The sequence below is a fragment of the Pagrus pagrus genome, assembly GCF_965226575.1.
Source record: "Pagrus pagrus genome assembly, chromosome: 14".
NCBI lineage: Eukaryota > Metazoa > Chordata > Actinopteri > Spariformes > Sparidae > Pagrus > Pagrus pagrus.
The window spans coordinates 13096856-13117764 of NC_140198.1; the positions used below are offsets into that span (position 1 = coordinate 13096856).

The 20909-nt window shown below is 41.6% G+C and overlaps 1 protein-coding gene across 1 annotated transcript; it reads right to left on the minus strand.

Annotated features, from left to right (window-relative positions):
- Positions 1 to 1500: 1500 nt before the first annotated feature.
- On the minus strand, positions 1501 to 15798 carry smg6 (SMG6 nonsense mediated mRNA decay factor; the record flags this gene model as incomplete). The annotated part of the gene is made up of 19 exons (XM_084374610.1): positions 1501 to 3493; positions 3584 to 3665; positions 3784 to 4040; positions 4232 to 4376; positions 4812 to 4979; positions 5166 to 5342; positions 5497 to 5716; positions 6273 to 6432; positions 7021 to 7134; positions 7395 to 7540; positions 7698 to 7759; positions 9112 to 9327; positions 9803 to 9913; positions 10127 to 10205; positions 10617 to 10723; positions 11035 to 11145; positions 11607 to 11799; positions 11977 to 14383; positions 15708 to 15798. 19 exons carry the CDS (start codon positions 15796 to 15798, stop codon positions 3363 to 3365), a joined length of 4977 nt encoding a protein of 1658 aa, XP_084230736.1. The 3' UTR covers positions 1501 to 3362.
- Between the last annotated feature and the right edge of the window lie 5111 nt (positions 15799 to 20909).

A 20909-nucleotide genomic window follows, 5' to 3' on the forward strand; every position in this document is an offset into this window, starting at 1 on the left:
AGTCTATTAATGTGCACCAGATGTGCTGACACTCACTTTTTTAAATCCTGTCGTGTTTACATCAGCGATGCATGCAAGTGACCATTTGTGTATCTGAAGCCTCTGTTTATTCTGTATTCACACAACAATTCTTCATTAAAATCTTCTACTTCAACTCATTATGACGTCAGTATAAACATGACGCCATATGTCAAAGGATTACACATGTAGGTGTAATCTACAAGAGAAAATATATAGGACGTGTGCACTGTGTGCATGGCAGCAGAGAGGTTAAAGATGGGCATTCCACAACAGGCTGCAGGCTGAGGAACCAATCAGCTCGCAGAACGGGGCTCGGAGGGCTTCGATTGGTTGCTTGGTAGTCCTGTTGTCATGATGATGGGAATCAGGTCCTGCCTGTGTGGTCTGTATCCAGGCGCAGAAGTATACTGGAGCAAATGATATGGATGGATAGGCTGCAGAACTTTCTGTTCCTGACACACACACACACACACACACACACACACACACACACACACTGATATATAAACAGTATACATATAATGTAAATACATGAACCCCATTGATCGATATTCATTCAAACTTATAGTAAACATATATGTGATGATGGTGCTTGAGTGCATGCTGAAGCATCAGTAGCTTCTTGTTATGATGGAGTGAGTTATATCATGTAACAGTGAATAGTGTGAACCCCTCCGAGCGCTGACTTTATTCTGTCTCTACTGACTGACTCTGAGCCTTGCTCTTCATTATTAACACTGGGAGTTTGAGATATTACCATATACCATACATCAGCTCTAAGAATAGAATTTCAGGACTGAACCAGAGCAAGTCAGTCTTCTGACGGATGTCTGGATAATGATCACGGTCATTAAACTAGTTTTTTTCCTCCCCACAGATGTCATCTTGCTCATTACAGGATGGCTGACTTATACTGTACATTTGCTCGTGTTTGCCTGTTTCATCAATTTATCAAGACTTTCCCTGTATTGAAGTGTACACTGGTCTCATCACCACCTGTGTCATCTCCAACTACCACATGAGGGCACACATGTAATGGGTTTGGTACATCAATGATTTAGATAGAACTTTCAGCAGATTATATGCTTATGTTTTGTTACATTTGGTATGCAGTTTCTTGCAATAACTTTATTTTATTTAAGGGTAATGGCTTCTAATTCATATTTTCTGTCCAACTTTTCATTTATTAATGAGGTAATAATACAAACAGAAATATTTTGTTTTCATAACTGAATAAACAAGCTGTTCTCAAAGGAAAATAAGGTCCCCAGAACACTGTTTGACGCTAGAAGGGTGGCAGGATCCGCCACATATAAACAAAGAAAAACCTTACGAAATAGTGTTGTCCTTTAAGGTCAGTTTGTTCATTCAGTCATGAAAACAAAGAGTTTGTTTCTTTAGTTTGTTTAGGCATAAAAAATATCAGTCAAAGTAGATATTTCTCTTCTGACTAAAATGATTAAAAACAAAACAAAACAATGACTTTAAAACATTTTTAATAATGGAAGATGAAAAAGAAATCTTTGTTAAACTGATTATGGGTGAACAATTGCTCCAACACTAAAACACTGAGGCAGTGCCACTTGACACAGTAGATAGTACTGAACACTACAGCAGCACCAGAACAGAATAATCAAACCTGTCAAGACGGTTCACACAAATACACAAACATCAACTGCTGACAGAAGTTGTATAAGCCAGGCTGAAAAGTTACAGGACAAATAGAAAGCAAGGTAGCCACTTCTATGTACGGCATTATTTTAAATCCATATGATCAAACTGCTATGAGGAAATGATGAATTATGTATGATGCAACATAACAGAGGACACAGGTGTACGTTACATCTATTTTAAGCATCCAGACACAAGTCTCAAATGCACACAGAAACAAACATAAGTATCACTCAGAATCTCCTGAAGCAATGTAGAGCAAGCAAAAACAAGAATACTCCCTTTGTGTTAAGTGTTTGTTGAGTGTGTCAGTTATGGTGGTGCACCTAATGCAATTTGTTTCAACTGAGTGGATAGCGGAAGTGGATAAAAGTGGAAATAAAGTGTCACTGAAGAGAAGAATCGGTATTGTGATTGAAAACATTTGACGAAAAGGTTAACGTTGTATGAACTCAAAAGCACAAAAAGACTGGGTGTAAAGATGAACAGACATTAAAGTGAAACAGTCACCAATAATACTCGATATTAAAGTATCTGCAAAGTCATGGTCAAGGACCAAACCATCTCTGAGCCTCGTGGCTGTCAAACTGTGTTTGAAAAGCTCTGTTCCATATTGTTTTAAGTGATAGATGGGTGAAATTTCACTCAAATAACAAAATCCCATAGTTAGTGAATGTAGGATATGTAGTGTTTTTTTTAATATTCAATTTGTCAAACTGCAGAAATGAATAACTTGCGTTCACGCTGTCGGGAAACTTTGCAGGTGCTTTTTTTATCAGTCAACAAAATGAAGAAATTCGAGAAGGAAACAAAACTTTTTACACACATGAGCTCAAAAACAAGTAAAAACAACAAAAACATAAATAATCAATGTTTTTTGTTGTTTTAAAAACATTTTCTTAAAATAACCTCAATGTTAGCATCAAGCTGGAGAAACAACCCAAGTTACCTAACAGGCATGAGGCACTTCCTGGTTTGGCAGGAAATACCATACCTGTATGAAGGTGTTGAGGTTGCATGATGGGTCTTGGTTAACCTTCGCTACAATTAGCCACTTGTTATCGTCCTGACAAAGACCCTCCAGCTGTGCTTCTCTCTGCCTAGCTTTCTCTCAGCTCTGCTATACAGGCCAAAGCAGTCAAACATGACTGGGCCCACAGACAACTGTGGAAGTGCCAGTTATGGCCTTCATTACTGCTGTCTTTAATCAATTAAATGACCATTAACTCTCTCCCTCTCTCTGCCTCCTCTATCATTAGCCTCAAATTTTAACACTGCTTGCAGAGTACACTCACTAACTAGGAGCAGAGGCTTGAGGCTGGACCGCACAACTTCCAAATCAAATCACTCCATTTTTACCTCCCTACTCCCTTCCAGTCCAGCCTTCCTGAGACTTATCATGTCTCCCGTGGCTCTTTCTGAGGAAGCTCGCTGATCTTAACACATACATACACACACACACTTCATCACGAGGGGGGGGGAAAGCTTAATGAGACCACCCTGCTCCCACTACATTTGCTTGTATTTCATAAGAAGTGGTTCTTTGCTTTCTTTATCATTTCCTCTCCCCTGCTATCTCCTCTTCCTCTGCTTAAGTGTGTCTTCTCTCCTTGGCTGAGTGGCAAGCAGGCTTCAGCAGTTGGGCTCCTTTGATTCCAGCTTAGCCTAGTTCAGCCCACTTTGGCCCAGCTCAGGAAAGCGGGGATGTCTCTGACTGGGACGTTTCGGGTCAAAGCTTTGACGCGCAGGTTACGGTCATCTGTAAGGAGTACCACTTCCCTCTGGAGCCTCACTGTCCCATCTGTGCGTTTGTGAAGAGGCAAAAAGAAGTAAGAATTTTTAAGTGTTTTCATGTGTGTGAGGACAAATGAGGACAGTCAAGGTTACATACTTCTCTGATCAGGCATGAAGTCTTTAGCCTTGTCTTTGCAGTAGTTGAGACAGCAGGACAGAATCACATCATCATTGTTACCCTGAGGAAGAACAGAACACAAAGTTACCAAAAAAAAAACAGGAAAAACATTTGATTTGATTAGTAACACTGCTTACCAGCAAAAGAAAAGAAAACTAACGATGAAAAAAACTTCTCACCTGCTGTCCAGAGGTATCTTCACTGCGGAAGGCAATAGATTCAAGCTGATTCCCTCTGCTCGTCAGGGCTCGGAGGCACGGTTCCCTGGCTTCAAATCCTCTCTCTAGGAAAGCCACTGCCAACCGGGCCTTCTCCTGCACGGCCCGCACATGGGTTGCACTAACATTGTAGTTGCCACGACTACCAGTGCTGCGCCCTCCTGACCCTCCACCAAAATTGTCCTGGCCTTTAGCCAAGCCGTCCAACTCTGTAATCACTGCGAGAGAGAGAACACGCATCACACACATAAACAAGGATTTCCTGTTTCTACACTAAACTGCAGACACATGGGGCATTCTTATCATTTTAAACAAGTCACAACACCACGATTTAATCCTCCATCATTACTCTTACTAGAGAGCATACTCATTCTTACATTTCTTTGCTTTTTCTGTTTTTCATTCTTACCGATGAGTGGCACAACTATGATGTACGTTCCACTCTGAAGGAGTTTCGTCAGCCCTCCCAAGTGATCGATGAATCCATTCGTATCCGGAACCAAAAACAGAGGCCTCACTTCCAGCTCCAACTGCCCGCTTATCTGCAGCACTGCCTGGAACACACACATGTTGTGTTCGATGTCAAATTCAGCTCTGCAGCAAAATGGTTTAACAGCATACACCTGCCCTACTCAATTTATACTTAATGTTCTCTATTCAGAAACAAGCATGACTAGATAGGAATTATTTCAAATTCTCTCTGCATAACCTGAAATGCTTTTGCAATCCATATAATGCAGATCTGAACATTTCAACACTAGACTATGGGGATTTCCTAATGAATGGAAGGTTTAACTTTTGCTTAATACCATTAAATAATAAAAACCTGGCATTAATATCAAAATTGACATGCAGTTAAATTCCATTGGCAACTGAACAGGTAATTTTGGTTGTTTAAGGCTGCAACTATATAATATCAGTCATAAAGAGAAATTGGTTTCCTGATGTGAATATTTACTATTAGGTACATACATAAATGTCAGTTTTACCTGTATTTTATCCCTGCGCTTCTGTTGCTGTGCAAGTTTGTTGGCGAGGGCGTGGCGTCGTGCCTTCAGCTGTCTGATGTCATTCTCACTGTCTCCCGCGTCCTCTGCATCATCCTCTCCTTCAGATGCGGAGAGAGAGGATTCTGCCTCGACTATGACGTCATCAGTCTGAAAAACAGACACAAACACGAATAAGACACAGAAATCTGTGTTTTACTACTTTCAACAGCCTGTTGAACTTCAGCATTGTGTCGGTCAAATTTTGTAAGGAGTGCAATCAGAGATGCAAAGAACAGAGGGTGCTAAGTGAAGAGAGGAGGTTATCTAGAGGGAAAGTAGGCGAAGGACGGTTACCTCTTTTTCTGTGAGAGAGTCCTGCCTGCTCCCTGTATCCATCGAGTGGTTAGGTGGAGAAGATGCCACAGAGATGTATTTGCCTCCCTTGAAAGCCAACAGAGGCTCTTCCTGTCCACACAAAGCCTCCAAAAAGTACTTCAGCACCGTGACTCTCTTACAATCTGCTGCTATTGCCTGAGGAGAGAGGATGAAAGTGTAAGTGCATGTGAACAGGAAGAGCATGATGTAAAATCAAACACTCTAAAGGTGAATGAAGAATAATAATTCTGCATTCATAATCCTGCATGAGTAATGCTGACCTGAATGAAATGAAATACTGTCCACTCACCATGTCAGTGTGTCTATCTGTGTAACAGGGCTCCTGTGGTGCAGCCAGCAGTGGTACAAAGCCAGCAAGTAGCCTGTCCTCCTTTAATTGCAGCACAGTCAACTCCTCATCTCCCTCACTTTCATCAGTTTCAACTTTGTACAGTGGCACTTCCTCATGGTCGACGCGTGCCAGCACGTTACACAGGTCAGCCAGACACTGCCAAACATCAGGGCAGCAACTTGACAGAGAGGAAAGGAAAAACCCCAAGTGATGGTGAGGACTGAGTATTTTAAAGAACTGCTGTCTTAGTTTGTGTCCGTGTAAAAGTATCAGTAGAAGCCATGAACAGAAGAACAAACAGATTACTTTGAGGTAGTAATTTAAAGCTGTTATAATCAATATTTTTATGATGACAATGACAGATGACAGGAAACTATTCTCTGCATCTGCAGCTTCAGCGTCTTTTTCGGGCGCAGCAGGCAGCTGTTTTTAGTGTAAAGGTTTAAAAATGAAAACACACTGTACACTATCTGTTCAGTACCAAAAGACAGCTGCCAGACTCAGTTAGTGACTAGCTGGTGAGTGTTAAGTAGCTTAAGAGCCAGTTATTCCCCCTCAGGATTTGGTAGAGACCAAAAACAGAATTAAGAGAGTCAATATTGGACTTGCACAACTCCAAATTAATGATAATATTGCTCCATAACTACTCTAGCTCCAGCTTTTTTGCTCATTACTTGTTTCCACTGCCTCCGAGTGGCCAAAAGCATCAGTTATTGCAAGTGTAAAGGACTCACTCTATAGTGCATGGTGGTGGATTCCACTGGTCTGGCTGTCCCAACATCCAATCAGACCAGACCTTGATGCTTGGCAATAGTTCTCTTAGGTCCGTGGGGAAGGCAGAGACCCTCACCATGCCCTCCAGCTCCTCCTCTCCATCTGCCATGGGAACTGTTTCTGAAAGAGACAAACAGTGGAACATTTTTTTAAACAAAGCACTTAACAGTAAACAATGAAACAAAAACAACGGAAACTTCAATTATTCGGCATAAAGGATTACGTTTTAATGCAAAAAGTGTTATCACAGCTGTACAAATAAAGATGGATTACGCTTATTTGAAGATGTTAAGTCCATCTGATGTTAAGACATCTTTTTACAGTCAAAATAATTACTTTCAACAATATTATACTGTTAGAAGGTTAAAAAAAGACATTTGTCAACATTAATTAGCAGTCTACAAAAATGTGTATTTTTTAAAAAAGAGAGCTGTAGATGATACTACAAAGCCAAAGCTGACTGCATGTTCAAATACACTGTTTATTAAGTAGCTCTATGAATAACTTACTCTGATGTGCTGTGGGACAGCATGGACATTTTTGTCTTCTAACAGTTTATTTGATTTTGATGCAGACACCTAAATACTAATGTTGACCTTAATTTCAAAGTACGTGAATTGGATGCGAGTGTAGTGCCACAACTTTGATAAATGATGCTGATCCAAACATGAACTGAACGACTACTTGTGGATGTTACTGTGTGTGTACCTGCAGCAGTATCTTTGAGCAGCTCTGTGCAGCGCTGCACCAGTAGTGCAAACATGGCAAGACCCAGAGCAGTGCTTTGCTCCTGTAGGACAGACCTTACTTCTCCTTCTTCACCTGACAAGGACAGACGAGAGTTAGAATTTTTATGTGAGAAGATATAAAGTGGGTCTAAGAGCCATTATCAGCTCAATGGCCGAAGTCAAACATGGCAGAAAGTTACAAAAGAGTTACATTTTACACAACAAATGAAATCCATATTCATCACCTGCATAAAAAAATAAGTTGTTCCCCTGCCAGTTTAGCAGATAATGTATTAAGCTTAGACACGATATTCTTTGTTTGATGAATAATGGTGCGTGTGTGTGCAGAATTACCTCTGCTGTGGGCATTGTGTATGGTGAACATGTTGATGGTGATGATCTGCAGCATGTGTGTGCTTCCCAGTAGAGAAGGGCCATGCTGTAGCAGTGTCTTGAACTCCTGTAGAACACGGCTCGCAACTCCAGGAAAGGATTCCATCCTGTACAGGAAAACATACAAATTCATGAAAAAAGAAAAAAAAGAAAAAGAAAAACAGACGCAAGGGCACATACAAAAAATAAATAAATAAATAAATCAACTCATATTCTCTTTCAGTCCATGAATTTAAGGGCTGGAATACTTGAGACATCACTCACCCCACTTTAGTGAAGAGCTTTCCATGTGCATGCAGGAAACTCAGAATGAATCTTTTATTTAGCTGTAGAAAAAAAAGAGAAGGCCATGATAAGAAAAGTATTAGTAACAGTTTTATTTAGCTACAAACCCTGGAGCACAGCATATGACAAGAAAACACATCTTCATCCATTGACAAAGCACAAGGAGAGCTTTGGAGCTGATGTCACCATTTAAATGCACCCGGGAATTTGAACAATAAGGGTGGGAGGAAATGGACTGAAAGGCCACAGAAGCTGGAAAGAGCAAAGAGGATACACATAAAGATGCCTCTATCAACAGGATACACGGACAAATAGTGAACAGAGGCAGAGCATATTGGAAAGAGACCAAATAGATTTGTTGTAAAGTCAAGAAACTACCACACGTTAGCGGGATATTTTAAGCTACTATTAACATAATCGCTGGGACTGCTATACAGACTGTCAAAATAAGTACCTCAGTCAAACTGTAATTAATACAGGGAAGTACAAAAATAAGACACGAAAATTGTGATCTTCCAGTAGAGAAACCCACTCCTGACATCGATAAATTATTCGCTGTGTACAATCTGAGCCACATCTTAAACCAAAGCTCTACCACAGAAACAATTCATATGCAGCTAGGATGTAACCAAACTGGCTGATATAGTTAGATGCCACCTGAGAGTCTCCCCTTGGTAGGACAGTGGACATAAACCCGTGAAGGCATTTCCAGAAAGACATAGGACCTGCTTGAGAAAGAATATCTCCCAGCTTTCTGCTTAAACTCCCTCAATATCTTAAAGCAGGCACTGACAGAGGTTGACCAGGGAAATATACTTGTCTATCCTGTTCCCACTTTTGAAAACTTACAGAATATGCAGCAAACAAATGGACTGAGGTCCAATTACTCCATATAGTTGAGAACACAGTCCATTTTGCTTAATAAAACCATGGTGAGTCATTACGAGCCAAAATGAAAAACACACCAAAAAGGACCAAATAACAAAATATGAAAGAAGGGCTTAAGTAGGGGGTTAAAAACATCCTTGGACATAAAACAACTATGAAAACCGAAGGATAGCATTCAGAATCGAAGGCCCAGGAAATAGTGAATAAGTAAAAATGAAATGACGACAGAAGAAATAACGAAATTAAGGTAATGAAAGTAGAGGACATAATGAATTAGATTACAAAGAGAGAGGGGAAATTACATTCTATAAAACAGTGTGGTAGACGTCAGCAGGCACTAGAGTCTTTAAGTGTTTTATAAAACTTTAAAAAAACAAAAAAAAAAACTTTTAAAAAATGCGTACACACAGACCAGTGTCTTTGAGTGCGTCCATGTAAAGGCATATGACGCATCAGACTCAATGTGCGTGTTTGTGAGAGAGCCAAAGAAAGAAAAGGACCTTACATCACTAGCGCTGAGACTGCCCAGCTCTCCATCCTGTTCAGAGTCTCTGCTGGATTCACTACCTCCTCTCTGTGAGGACGGGGTTGCAGCTTGTCCGCTGGGGCGAATCCAGATCTCTACACGTGCTCCATCTTCCCCTCTTCCTCTTCCTCTTACTGCTGGACCCTTGGAGCCTCCTTCATGCTCCTGCCTCCTCCTTCGCTCAAGCTGCTCAGCCTACAGAAAAAAAAAAAGTCTGTAAACAAGAAGGACTTTGCTCTGCCTGAAGTCTTGGTGTACACCAAATTATAGCCAAGTGGACCAGTTATGCTGATAAGGTAACCTTTATATATATTTGTCTTTATACTGGGCGTTATATTTATATGAATTCAAAGACATGGTCCGTGATAAAATCAGCAAGTGTGTCAGGTATAAATGCGATATCAATCAAAAAAAATTGCATTGATAGTTCTGTTCTGTTCTAAATAACGTTATGAGATTATACCTCTGTCAAACCACTTTGTACCAACCAACAATTAATGTCCACCATGGTTCATTTCCAAGGTTTTGACTCGAGCTATTTTCTATGAGTGTATCCGTGCCAAGGCTATGAACTGAGGTTAGAATTAAGGTGACCTTCAGATATTTTTAGTCCAAGAAAAAAGAAAAGAAATCGTCTGGCAAAAGTTAATGACAGAAGTGTGTGTCTCACCTTACGCTTTGCTTCCTCAAACAGACTCATCAGGCTTTCCTTTGCGGTCAGGATGGGGTTGGAAGCTGCCAAGCTGCGCATATAGTAATACACAGCATCCAACTTCCGCTTCTGTGAGTGAGAGAGGTGGGAAGAGAGTAAGGGGAGGGAGGTGTGACTAGACCATTGCTCAAATTGTGTCTATTAAATCATCCCTGGGGCATGCCAGGAGCAATACAACCTAATACAGCTTAACTCCAATGATCTAATTATGCCTCATAAAACTTTTTTTAGCCAAATATCAAACTCAACTTTCCATCCCTACTTGAGCTACATATTACTTACTGTATAGACTGCCAGCAGGGCCAGCTGGTTATATGGTCGTCCATTTTTGGGGGCAATCTGTTGGGCCTTCAGGTACCAGCTAAAAAAATGGAAATATGTCATCATGAGATACAAACATAGAAATTTTGTGGGAGATTTGGCCTTTGTTTTCTGCTTCTACCTTTAAATTATTAGGGTCTGTCAAATGCAACTGGGAAAGAATATTCTCTATTATAGTTTATCTTGTTTATTCTCTTAAGCAGGTAGCATCTCAGGAGAAAGACTGCAACAGGAATTTTCTAAATATATAGACTAAATAAAAATTGTATGGGAGAAATTAAACAGGTGTTTTGTCCCACAGCAAAATGGCTGGTCCTGACTACTCATTCTTGGACTTCAGAGTTACCACATTTCTATGATCTGTTTTTAATGCCAATGCAAATCCTGTACTCTTCAATATGTCTGTAATTTTTTTCCACAATACCCAGAGAATGCTCAAATAACAGCCTACCTGCGAGCCTTGCCATAGTTGGCAGAGTCACTGGCTTGTTCCCGGTAACGTGCTATATCTCCTAGACAAATCATGCAGCGCTGAGCACTGATTAGTGCATACTTTACCTAAAAAAGACAGGAAAAAGAAAACCATTTAGCAATTCACTAATACAAACTTTAATTGGGACATAATTGTTTAAACAACAATGAGTAGTAAAAAACAATGCCACTAGCATACGGTAAATTTAACATGTATAACATGTTTATATGACATTACCGGTACTTTGAAAAAACATTTTTAAAGCTTTAAGTTTAGGTTTTCATTCCATGATGCATATATATCCCATCATTATTTTTTTTAATTTATTATATAAATATTTGAACACATGTTAAGTGCTCACCCAAGCACACGCAGACTAAAAGGAGTATTACTGTACCGTTTTGCGCAATGGCCGAGCCCTGATAGCCATGCCATCCATGTACTCCTCTAATTTGAACTGGTACACTGTCTGTAGCTTCTGAAGCAGCGCATCAAAGAAAAGTGCTCCCTGTAAAACACAGACAGTGATCACAATAGACAAATAAAGTTACAGTGAAGGATAAAATTATGGATTTTTTTATGTATGTATCTATGTATACAAACTTAACAGGTTTTCCTCATGTTCAAGATCTTACAAAAGTGTGACAGTAATTAATTTACTGTGGTCTGTTACCACTACAATAAATTAACACTGTAAAAGGGGTTTGGACACAAATATTTCCTAGATTCATAGGCTGTAAAGAAACACACTGTGTGTATTATCTAATCACATACAATCATACAAATTTGGGGTTTAATGCTCACAGTGCTTACCCATATACTGAGTTAAACTAAGTAGATAAGCATCTGTCCAGACGTATCCTGGACACACATTCAGTGTTAGACACAAACCTCCAATATGCCTCCCTGACAAAAACCTCCTTATTTTATGACACCCTGCAAGGTACAAATTTACCACACATTCCTTACCTCATCAAGCAGCGTGAGCAGCATGTTCCTGATATGAGGAGTGTTATCACAAGTGGGATCTTTGAGGAGCTGCCTGAAGCGCTCTATGACCTGGTAAAAGACGTTCTTCCACAAAGCCTGATCCACGTTCTGAGAGTCTGACAACTCGATGTCAGTAAGGATGACCTGCTCATACAGCCCCAAAAGGTCAGCTCTAGAAAACATGAGGGCATAACAGGATAGTGCATTTTCAGTATGCCAACTGGCTCAGTCCTGCTCAGTGTATTATTAATTAGTTCCAAGTGGCAACTCACAGCTACAGACCAAAGAGTAAAATATAAAACACACACCAAAAAAAGCCACCAACACATCTTTTCCCCTGAATCCTCACCTGAACTGAGCCATACGATCCAGCCCGTCAGCACTCACTCTGTCTCTGGAAAGCAGGTTACTTAGCTGCAGCTCCTGTGCATCTGCAGCCCTCAGAAGCCTCCCCAACTCCCCTCTGGCTTGTTGCTCCACCTCTTCATATGACAAAGCACCTCCTGCACCTGACTGTGAATAACCTGCTCCCCGGAAACTCCCACAGAACTGACCCACACCGGGGCCTGGGTACATACCGTTAGTGGGAGTCATTTGGTAGGAACCCACATGATAAGAGTTAGGATAGCGCTGGCTGGTGGCTGTGCCGGGATTATGTGGGTTGCTGCCGGTGGGCATGGGGTAGCAGTATGGGTTGTCAGAATTTTGGAATTTGTAGTAGGCCATGGCAGCAGCCTGCTTGGATCGAAAGTGCTCACCGTGCGGGACTGGAGGACTGCCTGCTACCTCATCGTCTGTGTCCAAAAAGTGAAGTTGTCCATATCCAGTCCCTGTCTGAAGATATACAGGCTGTTGGAGAGATGAATGCTGTGAGGATTGGGTGCCGGTAAGAGCTGGTTTCTGGTCAGGGTTATTAGGATCCCAGAGTCGTCTCACTCCCCCTCCTCTGCCTCCTCTGCTCCTAGAAGCTGCTCCTCCCCTTATTCCACCAAAAAGAAGCCTTTGCCCAACCTCAGGTGAATTAGAGATGTCTGTGCGGGCTGGAAGCACCAAAATACCCCCACCTCTGCCACGAGGAACCAAGCCTTGCTTGCGATGTTGCGCAGCCCCACTATGGGACGAGTTATCCAACTGTTTTTCTAGAGAAACCCTCAGGATTCCCCTTCCTACACCTTTGTTTCCCTTTGGTCTGTTCCTTTCTTCCCTCCGCCTCTCTGCACTTTGCTCCTCCTCTCCACCTCTTCTTCTCCTCCTTCTATCTTCTGCAATGTCACTCATCTCACTCCCTTCTCGTGATTCTGTAGATGATTCCCCATTGGTTGTCCAGCTTTGTAAATGACTTCTTCGTCCTTCCCCACTATTAGCCACTCCCTCTTTGTTATTGTGTTTAGGCTGCAAGCGTGGCCACTTGGTACTCTCTACATCTTTTCCCAGTCCAGGACCATCCAGGCTTGTCACACTGCTGGCTGAGCTGCTGCTGTAAGTTCGATTCCGTGAGCGCCGAATATCTGATTTGGAATAGCGTTTTGAGGTTGGTGTTGGGATGTTTGCATTGGATTGTTTTCTATCATCTCTTTCTACAGCTCTGTCTACATTTCTTTGTGTCTTAGCATCTTTCTCAGCATCTCTGGGTCGGTTGTTGTTGTTGTCTCCTCTGCTGCTTTCTCTGCGATTTTCTCTTCCTTTGCTTTGGTGTGTCTCTCCTATCTTCCCTGGTTTGTTATCCCGATCTGCTTCTGATGCTCTCTTGTCTCTTTCCTTCTCAGCTTTTCCGCAGTCGCTCTTTCCCCCACCAGCTACTTCATCTTCTCCTCTTCTGGAATCCTGATTCCTCTCTTTTCCTTTCTCCCCTCCTCTTCTCCTGCGGTTTCCTCTTTCCCTCTTCTTCTCTACCTTTTCCTCCTCCTCTTTTTTTCCTCCCCCTTGGCCTTTCCTTTCCTCAGCTGATTCCCCTCTCATGCAACTTGGCTCTTCAACAGCTTGGCCCACCTTACCTTTCTCTTTCACACAAAGCTTTTCTACTTTGCGAGTAATTTTCTCCAATGAAGCATCATTTGGTAATGGAGGTTTTTCCATATCTTGGCTTCTTTGCTTTCTGTTTTTCTCACTAGATTTAGACAGTTTTACATTTTCCTGTATACATTTTACTTCTTTATCTTTTCCGCCCTGATTATGTAGAGATGCCTTTTGGTTCCCGTCCCTTTCCCCTGTACTCAACTGGGATTCTGGTTCAGTTTTCTGGTCATGCTTCTTGGGGGAGGGCTTATCCTGCTCTCTTCCAGCTCCACAGTCCTTTCCCTGAATACTCCTCCGGCTCCCAGGTTGATAAAATTCCCGGTCTGGTTTGCGGGCTTTCTTTGTCGGCTTTGCAGCTCCAGCAGGTTCTGGATTTTCTCTGTCATTTTGGATAAGGCCTTTTGCTTCATTTGCTTCAGTTTTAGCCTGTGACTGGTTGCCCTTTCTACAGTTCTGAGTGTTACTACCATCGCCTCTCATCCTGTCTTCTTCCCTTATCTCAGTAGCTGTCCCACCGTCTGTGCATTCATGTCTCTCTAAAACTTTTTCAGGCACACGCTTTTTCTCAACCTGTGATGGTTGATCATGCTCATATGAATCAGTAGCCAGGGAATCACTTTGACCAGTTTCTCCCTCCTCACTGTCAAGGTGACGCCGTCCAGCTACCGAATGGTAGCGCTGGAGATCAGGGCGCTTTCCTTCACGTCTCCCTTGTTGCTTTTGTACGTGGTGCTGCTCCTCTGCAGAGAGAAAAGCACACCGAAGAAAATAAGATGCTGATAAACAAAGTCAGTCATCAACACAGTAGATGGAGTATGGGATTTATGAGGCTGTCATATCTTGTTTCTATTTGTGTCAACAAATCACATGAAAATAACAATTTCAACAATGCCTTGGACTGTCTCTCAGTACTTTCCAACCTCGCTACTCTGCCTGTGGCACTCAGCACCAAACCAAGGGTGTAAATCTTTAGAAGTGGGTCTCAAATAAATAGTTTAACTTTTAAAAAGGGCTCAGTAAATTACTTAATCAATTGGTCACTGTAGTTTGTAGCCATCATTACATAAACAGGAGTGAAAAGAACATTTGTTGTGGCACTATTATAAGCTGTTATAAATGCACCATGCATTTGGTGCTCTAGGAAATACTAATGGCAGCAAAACAGTGCATGCTGGATCGACTCAAACCATCAATCGTCACCAAGCAATGGAGTGTCTCAGTCATGTGTTTTAACAGTGTTTGGTCCACAACAAAGGGATATTCTACAGTATAATTTGTTGAAAAAGAGAAACATGCAGAGCATCCTTCAAGATACAACAACTGAAATTCTGCTCTTTTGGAAACAGGTCACAGGAGATGAAAAGATTTAAGCTAATAACCAGATGTTCAGAATCACAGTCAATGAGGAAAACAGATGTGGGCATAGTCATAAACTAGAGCTACTCACGAAACAATACACTATTTACACTAATGCCAAATGCAAAACAACAGTCCCTGTGTGAAACTGTGAAAGACTACACATGGGAAACTGGCATGAACAAATAACAACGGGGAAAGGACATCTCTGTTCCGAGTACTTTTTAAACATAGTTTTTCAAATAAACCGTGTGCTCTCTTCGCTGGAAACGAAATGCAAATACTGGCATTAGTCTACGTCAGCTAAGTGAATTCTCTAACGTTAACTATCGGTTAAGAGTCGAGCTCATGTCATCGGTCGCCAACTCACTCAACATTATATTCTAATATAATGAACACATTTCGTGCACTAATGTACTTGCAAGCGCAAATAGAAATCGCACGAACGGTCCGGAGAAGATTAAAACAGTGTCAAATCCGCGACATATAAATGCTCTGGTGTCGTTTTGGTTGAAGGGGGCGTTTAAAACAGACCGCGCGCCACCAAAGAATGGGCAGGTAGTTAGCTTACTAGCTAACAACATTAGCTGGTTAAAAACTTAGCAACTCCGTAGGCGACTTTCAGCCAACTTGGGACACCGCTTCGCTCGAATTTATCACTTTTTCACAAATGTATGCCGTCGAAGTATTTAGTTCACTTCCGCTTACCTTTCTGACAGTCTGTAATAACGATTGCGTTCGACGCTTCAGCTCGGAGTTCCGCAGCTGAGATTCGCACTCTGTCGAGTTCGTTCGCCATCTTTGCTTTCACTAAAACAAACACAACAAGTATGGTGGCCCAGCTGGATCAAACATATTCAACGGGTGACGTTTCAGCGAAGGCAGTCGGGTAATGTAGTACGGGTCCCCTTTCAATTTAAGCAGTTTAGTGATGTTTCCTCTACTTGAATGAAATTAGAAACTTCATAATTTTGAAATATTTAATTATACTTAAAACTTCTGTCATTAAGATTTTGCTATTATAGTATTATTTTACACTTTCTAAGCCAAATGAAGAACAACAACATAACTTATTACTGTCTTAAACCATACAGAATATACCTTTTCACTTATTTTACTTATATTTATAAATTCCTGGTATTGTGTTAGGCCCGTGTAAAGCTCTTATTATCCTCTATGTGTGTACTTAATATTTTTTTAATATTTTAAAGCTGTATGGATTTTGTGCTGCCTGTTCTGGATATATAAGGTTATATAAGGGTTACCATCTTGCACATAGCTAAATTGCTTTGATTGTAATTATTACCCTTTCAACTAAACTCATGATTAATTTGAAAATGACTTGCATGTATTTTAAAATTTCTGGTACAATTTGTGCCATTCTAAAATGTGTAGTTATGTAATTCTTATGTAGGCCTTGACCTACATATGAGTCCTGGGGGAAGGGGGCTTAAAGGTCTTCACATTATGTAAACTAAGAAACAAACAGATATGCTCCATACATACACACCCTCAGTTCCACACAGTATCCACTAGATGTCAGGATTGATTACTTATTCTCATTTTTAGCTCAACTCTCCTATTCTCCGACCATTTGTATTTGGCCCAGCAACAAACTTTCTCTCTCCTCCACTTTTGTTTGAGTAGAATTTCCAATGTAGTGCAAATTCTATGTCTCATCACTTCTTTTTTACCTCTCCTGTCTCCACTGATGACTTTGATGTGAACTGACATATTGCACGAGGACGTGTGGAGGAAAACAAATGACAGAAACACACACAGACACTGTGTGACTGTGTGCATGTGCATATGAGGGGCGATGAGTGGAATCTTCATGCAGACGTCTTCAGTGTGACTGATGCTAGAGTAAACAGCTTCATTTCCCTAGCAACACCAAATTAAAGGGCCAGAGTCTCTTGTCCTTCCTATAAATCTCCCACACATGATTCTTCATCCAGAGACAAACCTCCTCTTTTTCCACACACGTTTCTTCGTCATGTTACTAAATTATTCATCCGAGGTGCTTGGCTCACTTCTTTGGAATAGTAATCAGGAAGGTCTACACATACTTGTGTAGTGTGTAGATTACTTCTTACAGTAATAGAAGTTACTTCCGTCTAACTACAGTAAATTATAAAGCAGGCAGGCACCAGCGAGAACTGAAATAATGACACAATTTTATCAACCATTTATTTAGTTTTTTATTGCATTTTCTGAATTCATGAATTCTACATAAAGCACTTGAAAGGAAGGTTCAATTAAGATTCCATCACAATTATTATTTCATCATTAACATGATGTTTAAATCTCCATCACGTCATTAACTATTTCTCTCATTCTCATTGTGTAATTACAGTTATTTCTCTGTGTTATAAACAACACGCCACACTGTATGTGAATGCAGAGTCCTGTTTTGATGTAGTGCTCGCAGTGTCTCTTGATGAAGCACTTGCACACCAGGGGTTGTAGAATGTTTCGTGTCTGCAGTGGAGAGGTGTGAGAGAGGGAGGGGGGCTGCCGGAAGTGGTGGGCGTGTGTCTCCCTGTGTGTGTGTGTGTGTGTCAGAGAGAGAGAGAGAGTCGGTAAGTGTGTGTGTGTCTTTGTGCGTGTGTGTGTGTGTGTGTGTGCAGAGTTCTGATTGTCAGTGCTGCACCACAGTGCAGGTGGAGCAATGCAGGATGATAAGAGACACAGAAGGACAGAGAGGGGGAGGCAGGGAGATATAGTGAGGGAGGGAAGGAGGGAGAAGCGGAGAAAGAGGAAGCGAGGGAGAGAGGTGAGGAGGCATGATGCAGGAGGAGAGGAGAGACTGTGAATACAGATGAGAAAAAGCGGGGGAAGCAGGGAGTTTTTGCAGGTGAATTTCTGACACCAGGGGGTTCCTCCAGTCCAATCATATCTCGATCTCTCCTGCCCCCATCTCATTCTCTCTCTCTCCCTCTCTCCCTCTCTCTTTCTGTCTCACTCTCTCCGTCTCCCCCCACTGGGACACCGGGAGGTGGGAGGAGATGACTTTTAGAGATGACTGGAGTGGAGGAGGAGGAGGAGGACAGATGGGGGAATACAGTCAGCAGAGAAAGGTGGAGACAAGAGCGGGACATTGTGGATGAGGATGGAGCAGAATGAAAATGTAGGGGGTTGAAAAACGGGTAACAAATAAAAGAGAATGAAAATGGCAGGGAGATGAAAGAGAGATGACTGAAATGGGATCCACATCTCAAGTAGTGAGAGAGACAGAAATGAAAGAAGGCGTGTGTGTGTGTGTGTGTGTGTGTGTGTGTGTGTGTGTGTGTGTGTGTGTGCGTGCGTGTAGGAGAGACAGACAAAAAGGCACAGAGAAAGAGAGTCTGAGGCCAAATGCTTGTGTGACGCATGTTAGCTGGCACTAGATGTTTAGAGTATGTCTTTTTCAATTTTAATGTATAATTCACAAAAAGCAGAGATAGAGGGAGTGACAAAGGAGCAAAGCGTGAAAAGACAATATGAGATGCAGTACATCGAGTGATGTGTCAATGCGGAAAGCCAAGCAGAATATAGAGAATATTTAATTCCAAGGCAGAATGTAACAGTGGAAGCTATTGACTGCATTTCACGACCCCATTCAATGAAAGCTTTATCAAAGACGTTGGACCCAAACTAAATTTCATTACTTTTGACGATGTTGTGCACGTAATAAACAGATTCCCCCTTATTTCTCCTTCAGTAGCTTCGGGGTTGTTAAAACCATCATTTTCCACACTGTCTGACTGTATCCGTTGTCTGTACGAGCTTGCTTACTCTTCCTGAAGCTGAGTAAAAAATTCAATCCCCCAAATGTTTTTAATGGCTGCACTTTTCCCTGAAATTCGGCCTGACATATTTGGTATCTTTTGAAACTTTAGTCTGAGATCTTCACTGTGAAGTTCTGTGCGTTTGAGCAATGCCTGGCTGCAGCCAGGAACACTGTGTTCAACAGTGGACTCCAGTATAATGGTACCTCTGTCTGGAACCAGTTGGACAGGCACATATGGGGACTAAAAAAATGTTACATGCACAGAGCTTGGAGAAAGAATCTCTTTTCCCTACATCCATTATTATGAATATGACTTAATAATTTAAAAAAAAGTTTTCTCTGTAAGGAATCAGACAGTTGGTTTCAGCTTCTAACAACGTTTGTCAGCCAATAGCATAAAGCAGTTGGTGTCACGTGGTATCTGTGTTTCGTCAGCGATCAACAGTCTTGGTAGTTACCAGTTTGTGGGAAAAAACGTAGACATGGCTGAGTTCTACAGCGTGCGGCCAGCATATTGTACTGCCCTAACGTTAGCCAGCTAGCGTTAGCGATGCTAACTTTAGCTAGTGTTATTGTTAATATCATATTTTTATGATATTTCATATTTTTCTGAGTCCTTTCCTGGCAATGTTGTTAAGCCACACTGTTTGCCAAATATTTTTGACGAATTTTGTGCTCAAAGTCACTAAATTTGAGCTGTTTTTAAGATGGAATAATGATTTATAGCTATAGTAGAATCTGGGAGTCATACGTCATTCTACAATAGGAGTTACAAAAGCAGCACGCTCCTTTAAAAAAAACAAAAACAGGGCAGTGTGTAGTGTGTGAGCAAGAGAAGGAGAGATAGCCACAGTGGTTTCTCTCAGAGTAGATCGGTGTTAGCGACTGGAGCAGACAGAAAGTTTTAATTGACTGTTTTTTCTCCCTAGAAAGCAGAGTTATATACCACAGACTGTATAAAATATGGCTGAAGCTTCCAGATTTGAAAACTGAATTCTTAAACCTGCATTCTGTCTAGAAGCCAGCAGGGGGCGACTCCTCTGGTTTCAACAGGAAGTCCAATTGTATGTAAGTTTATGAGAAAACGACCCTTGTTCGCACTTGAATTACTACCTCAGTAATACGTTTCCTGATGGGTTTAAGGTCTCAATCGCTTGTTTGAACCCTTTTAAATACAGCACGATGTTCATTTAGTAAATTATGGTCCTATTTAGAGTAATAAAGGCAATAAAGCTTTAGGGCGGGGCCACCTTGTGATTCACAGGTCACTACTACAGCGTGAAGCCGGGTTCTCAGTCAGAGCCAATCAGGATATCCTCCCAGGCTCCACCCTCTTGTCCAAATATGGTCACTTCTGGCTCCAAAAAAAAGAGGAAAAAAGATGGTGATGACTGTGATGCCCAGTGGTATTCCACAAACAGGTGGGTGACGTCATTTGGTTGATATTGAAATGCAGTATGAGTTTGTAACAACTGGCCCACTTGCAGGAGGTCAGTGAGTTTACTGCTGATTTCAAACTCCTGCTTCGTGAACATATACATATGCTGATATACAGTACACATGATATCAGGTCATGCGGTGGGCTTTGACACATAAACACAAACACATATGCTGCTTCAAATATCGCAGGCGATCTGCGCTGAAAATTTAAATGATCCCCATGCTGAACTCATGCAAACAGATGCACTCACTCACTCGCTCACTCAGTCACCCTAACACTGACGCCCCCTCCAACACATGCGCATGCACAAATGACTGCCCACGCTTACACACACACACTCACACACACACACATACAGCTGGCATCGCGCGTTAATTACATTCAGCATATGACTTTGGCATAATGTTGTGAAGTTTCGCGTGAGTCACTGTTTTAGTTACAGCAGACGAGAAGAGATGGCATATGACTTTGCAAAAGGACAGCCCGTCTAGGCATCCTTTGCCACAGATGCTCTGTAAATGTAATGAAATCACAGTAATAACCTCATCATGCCATCTCAGGTAAGGCAATTTTCCTGGAGCCATCTAATTGGCTCCAGTGGCTGACGAACGCATGTCACCGAGGAGGAACACGCGCCATTACATGCTTCCTCCTCCGCCTCCGTCACGCAACCTCAAAAAGACACACATATTCAAAG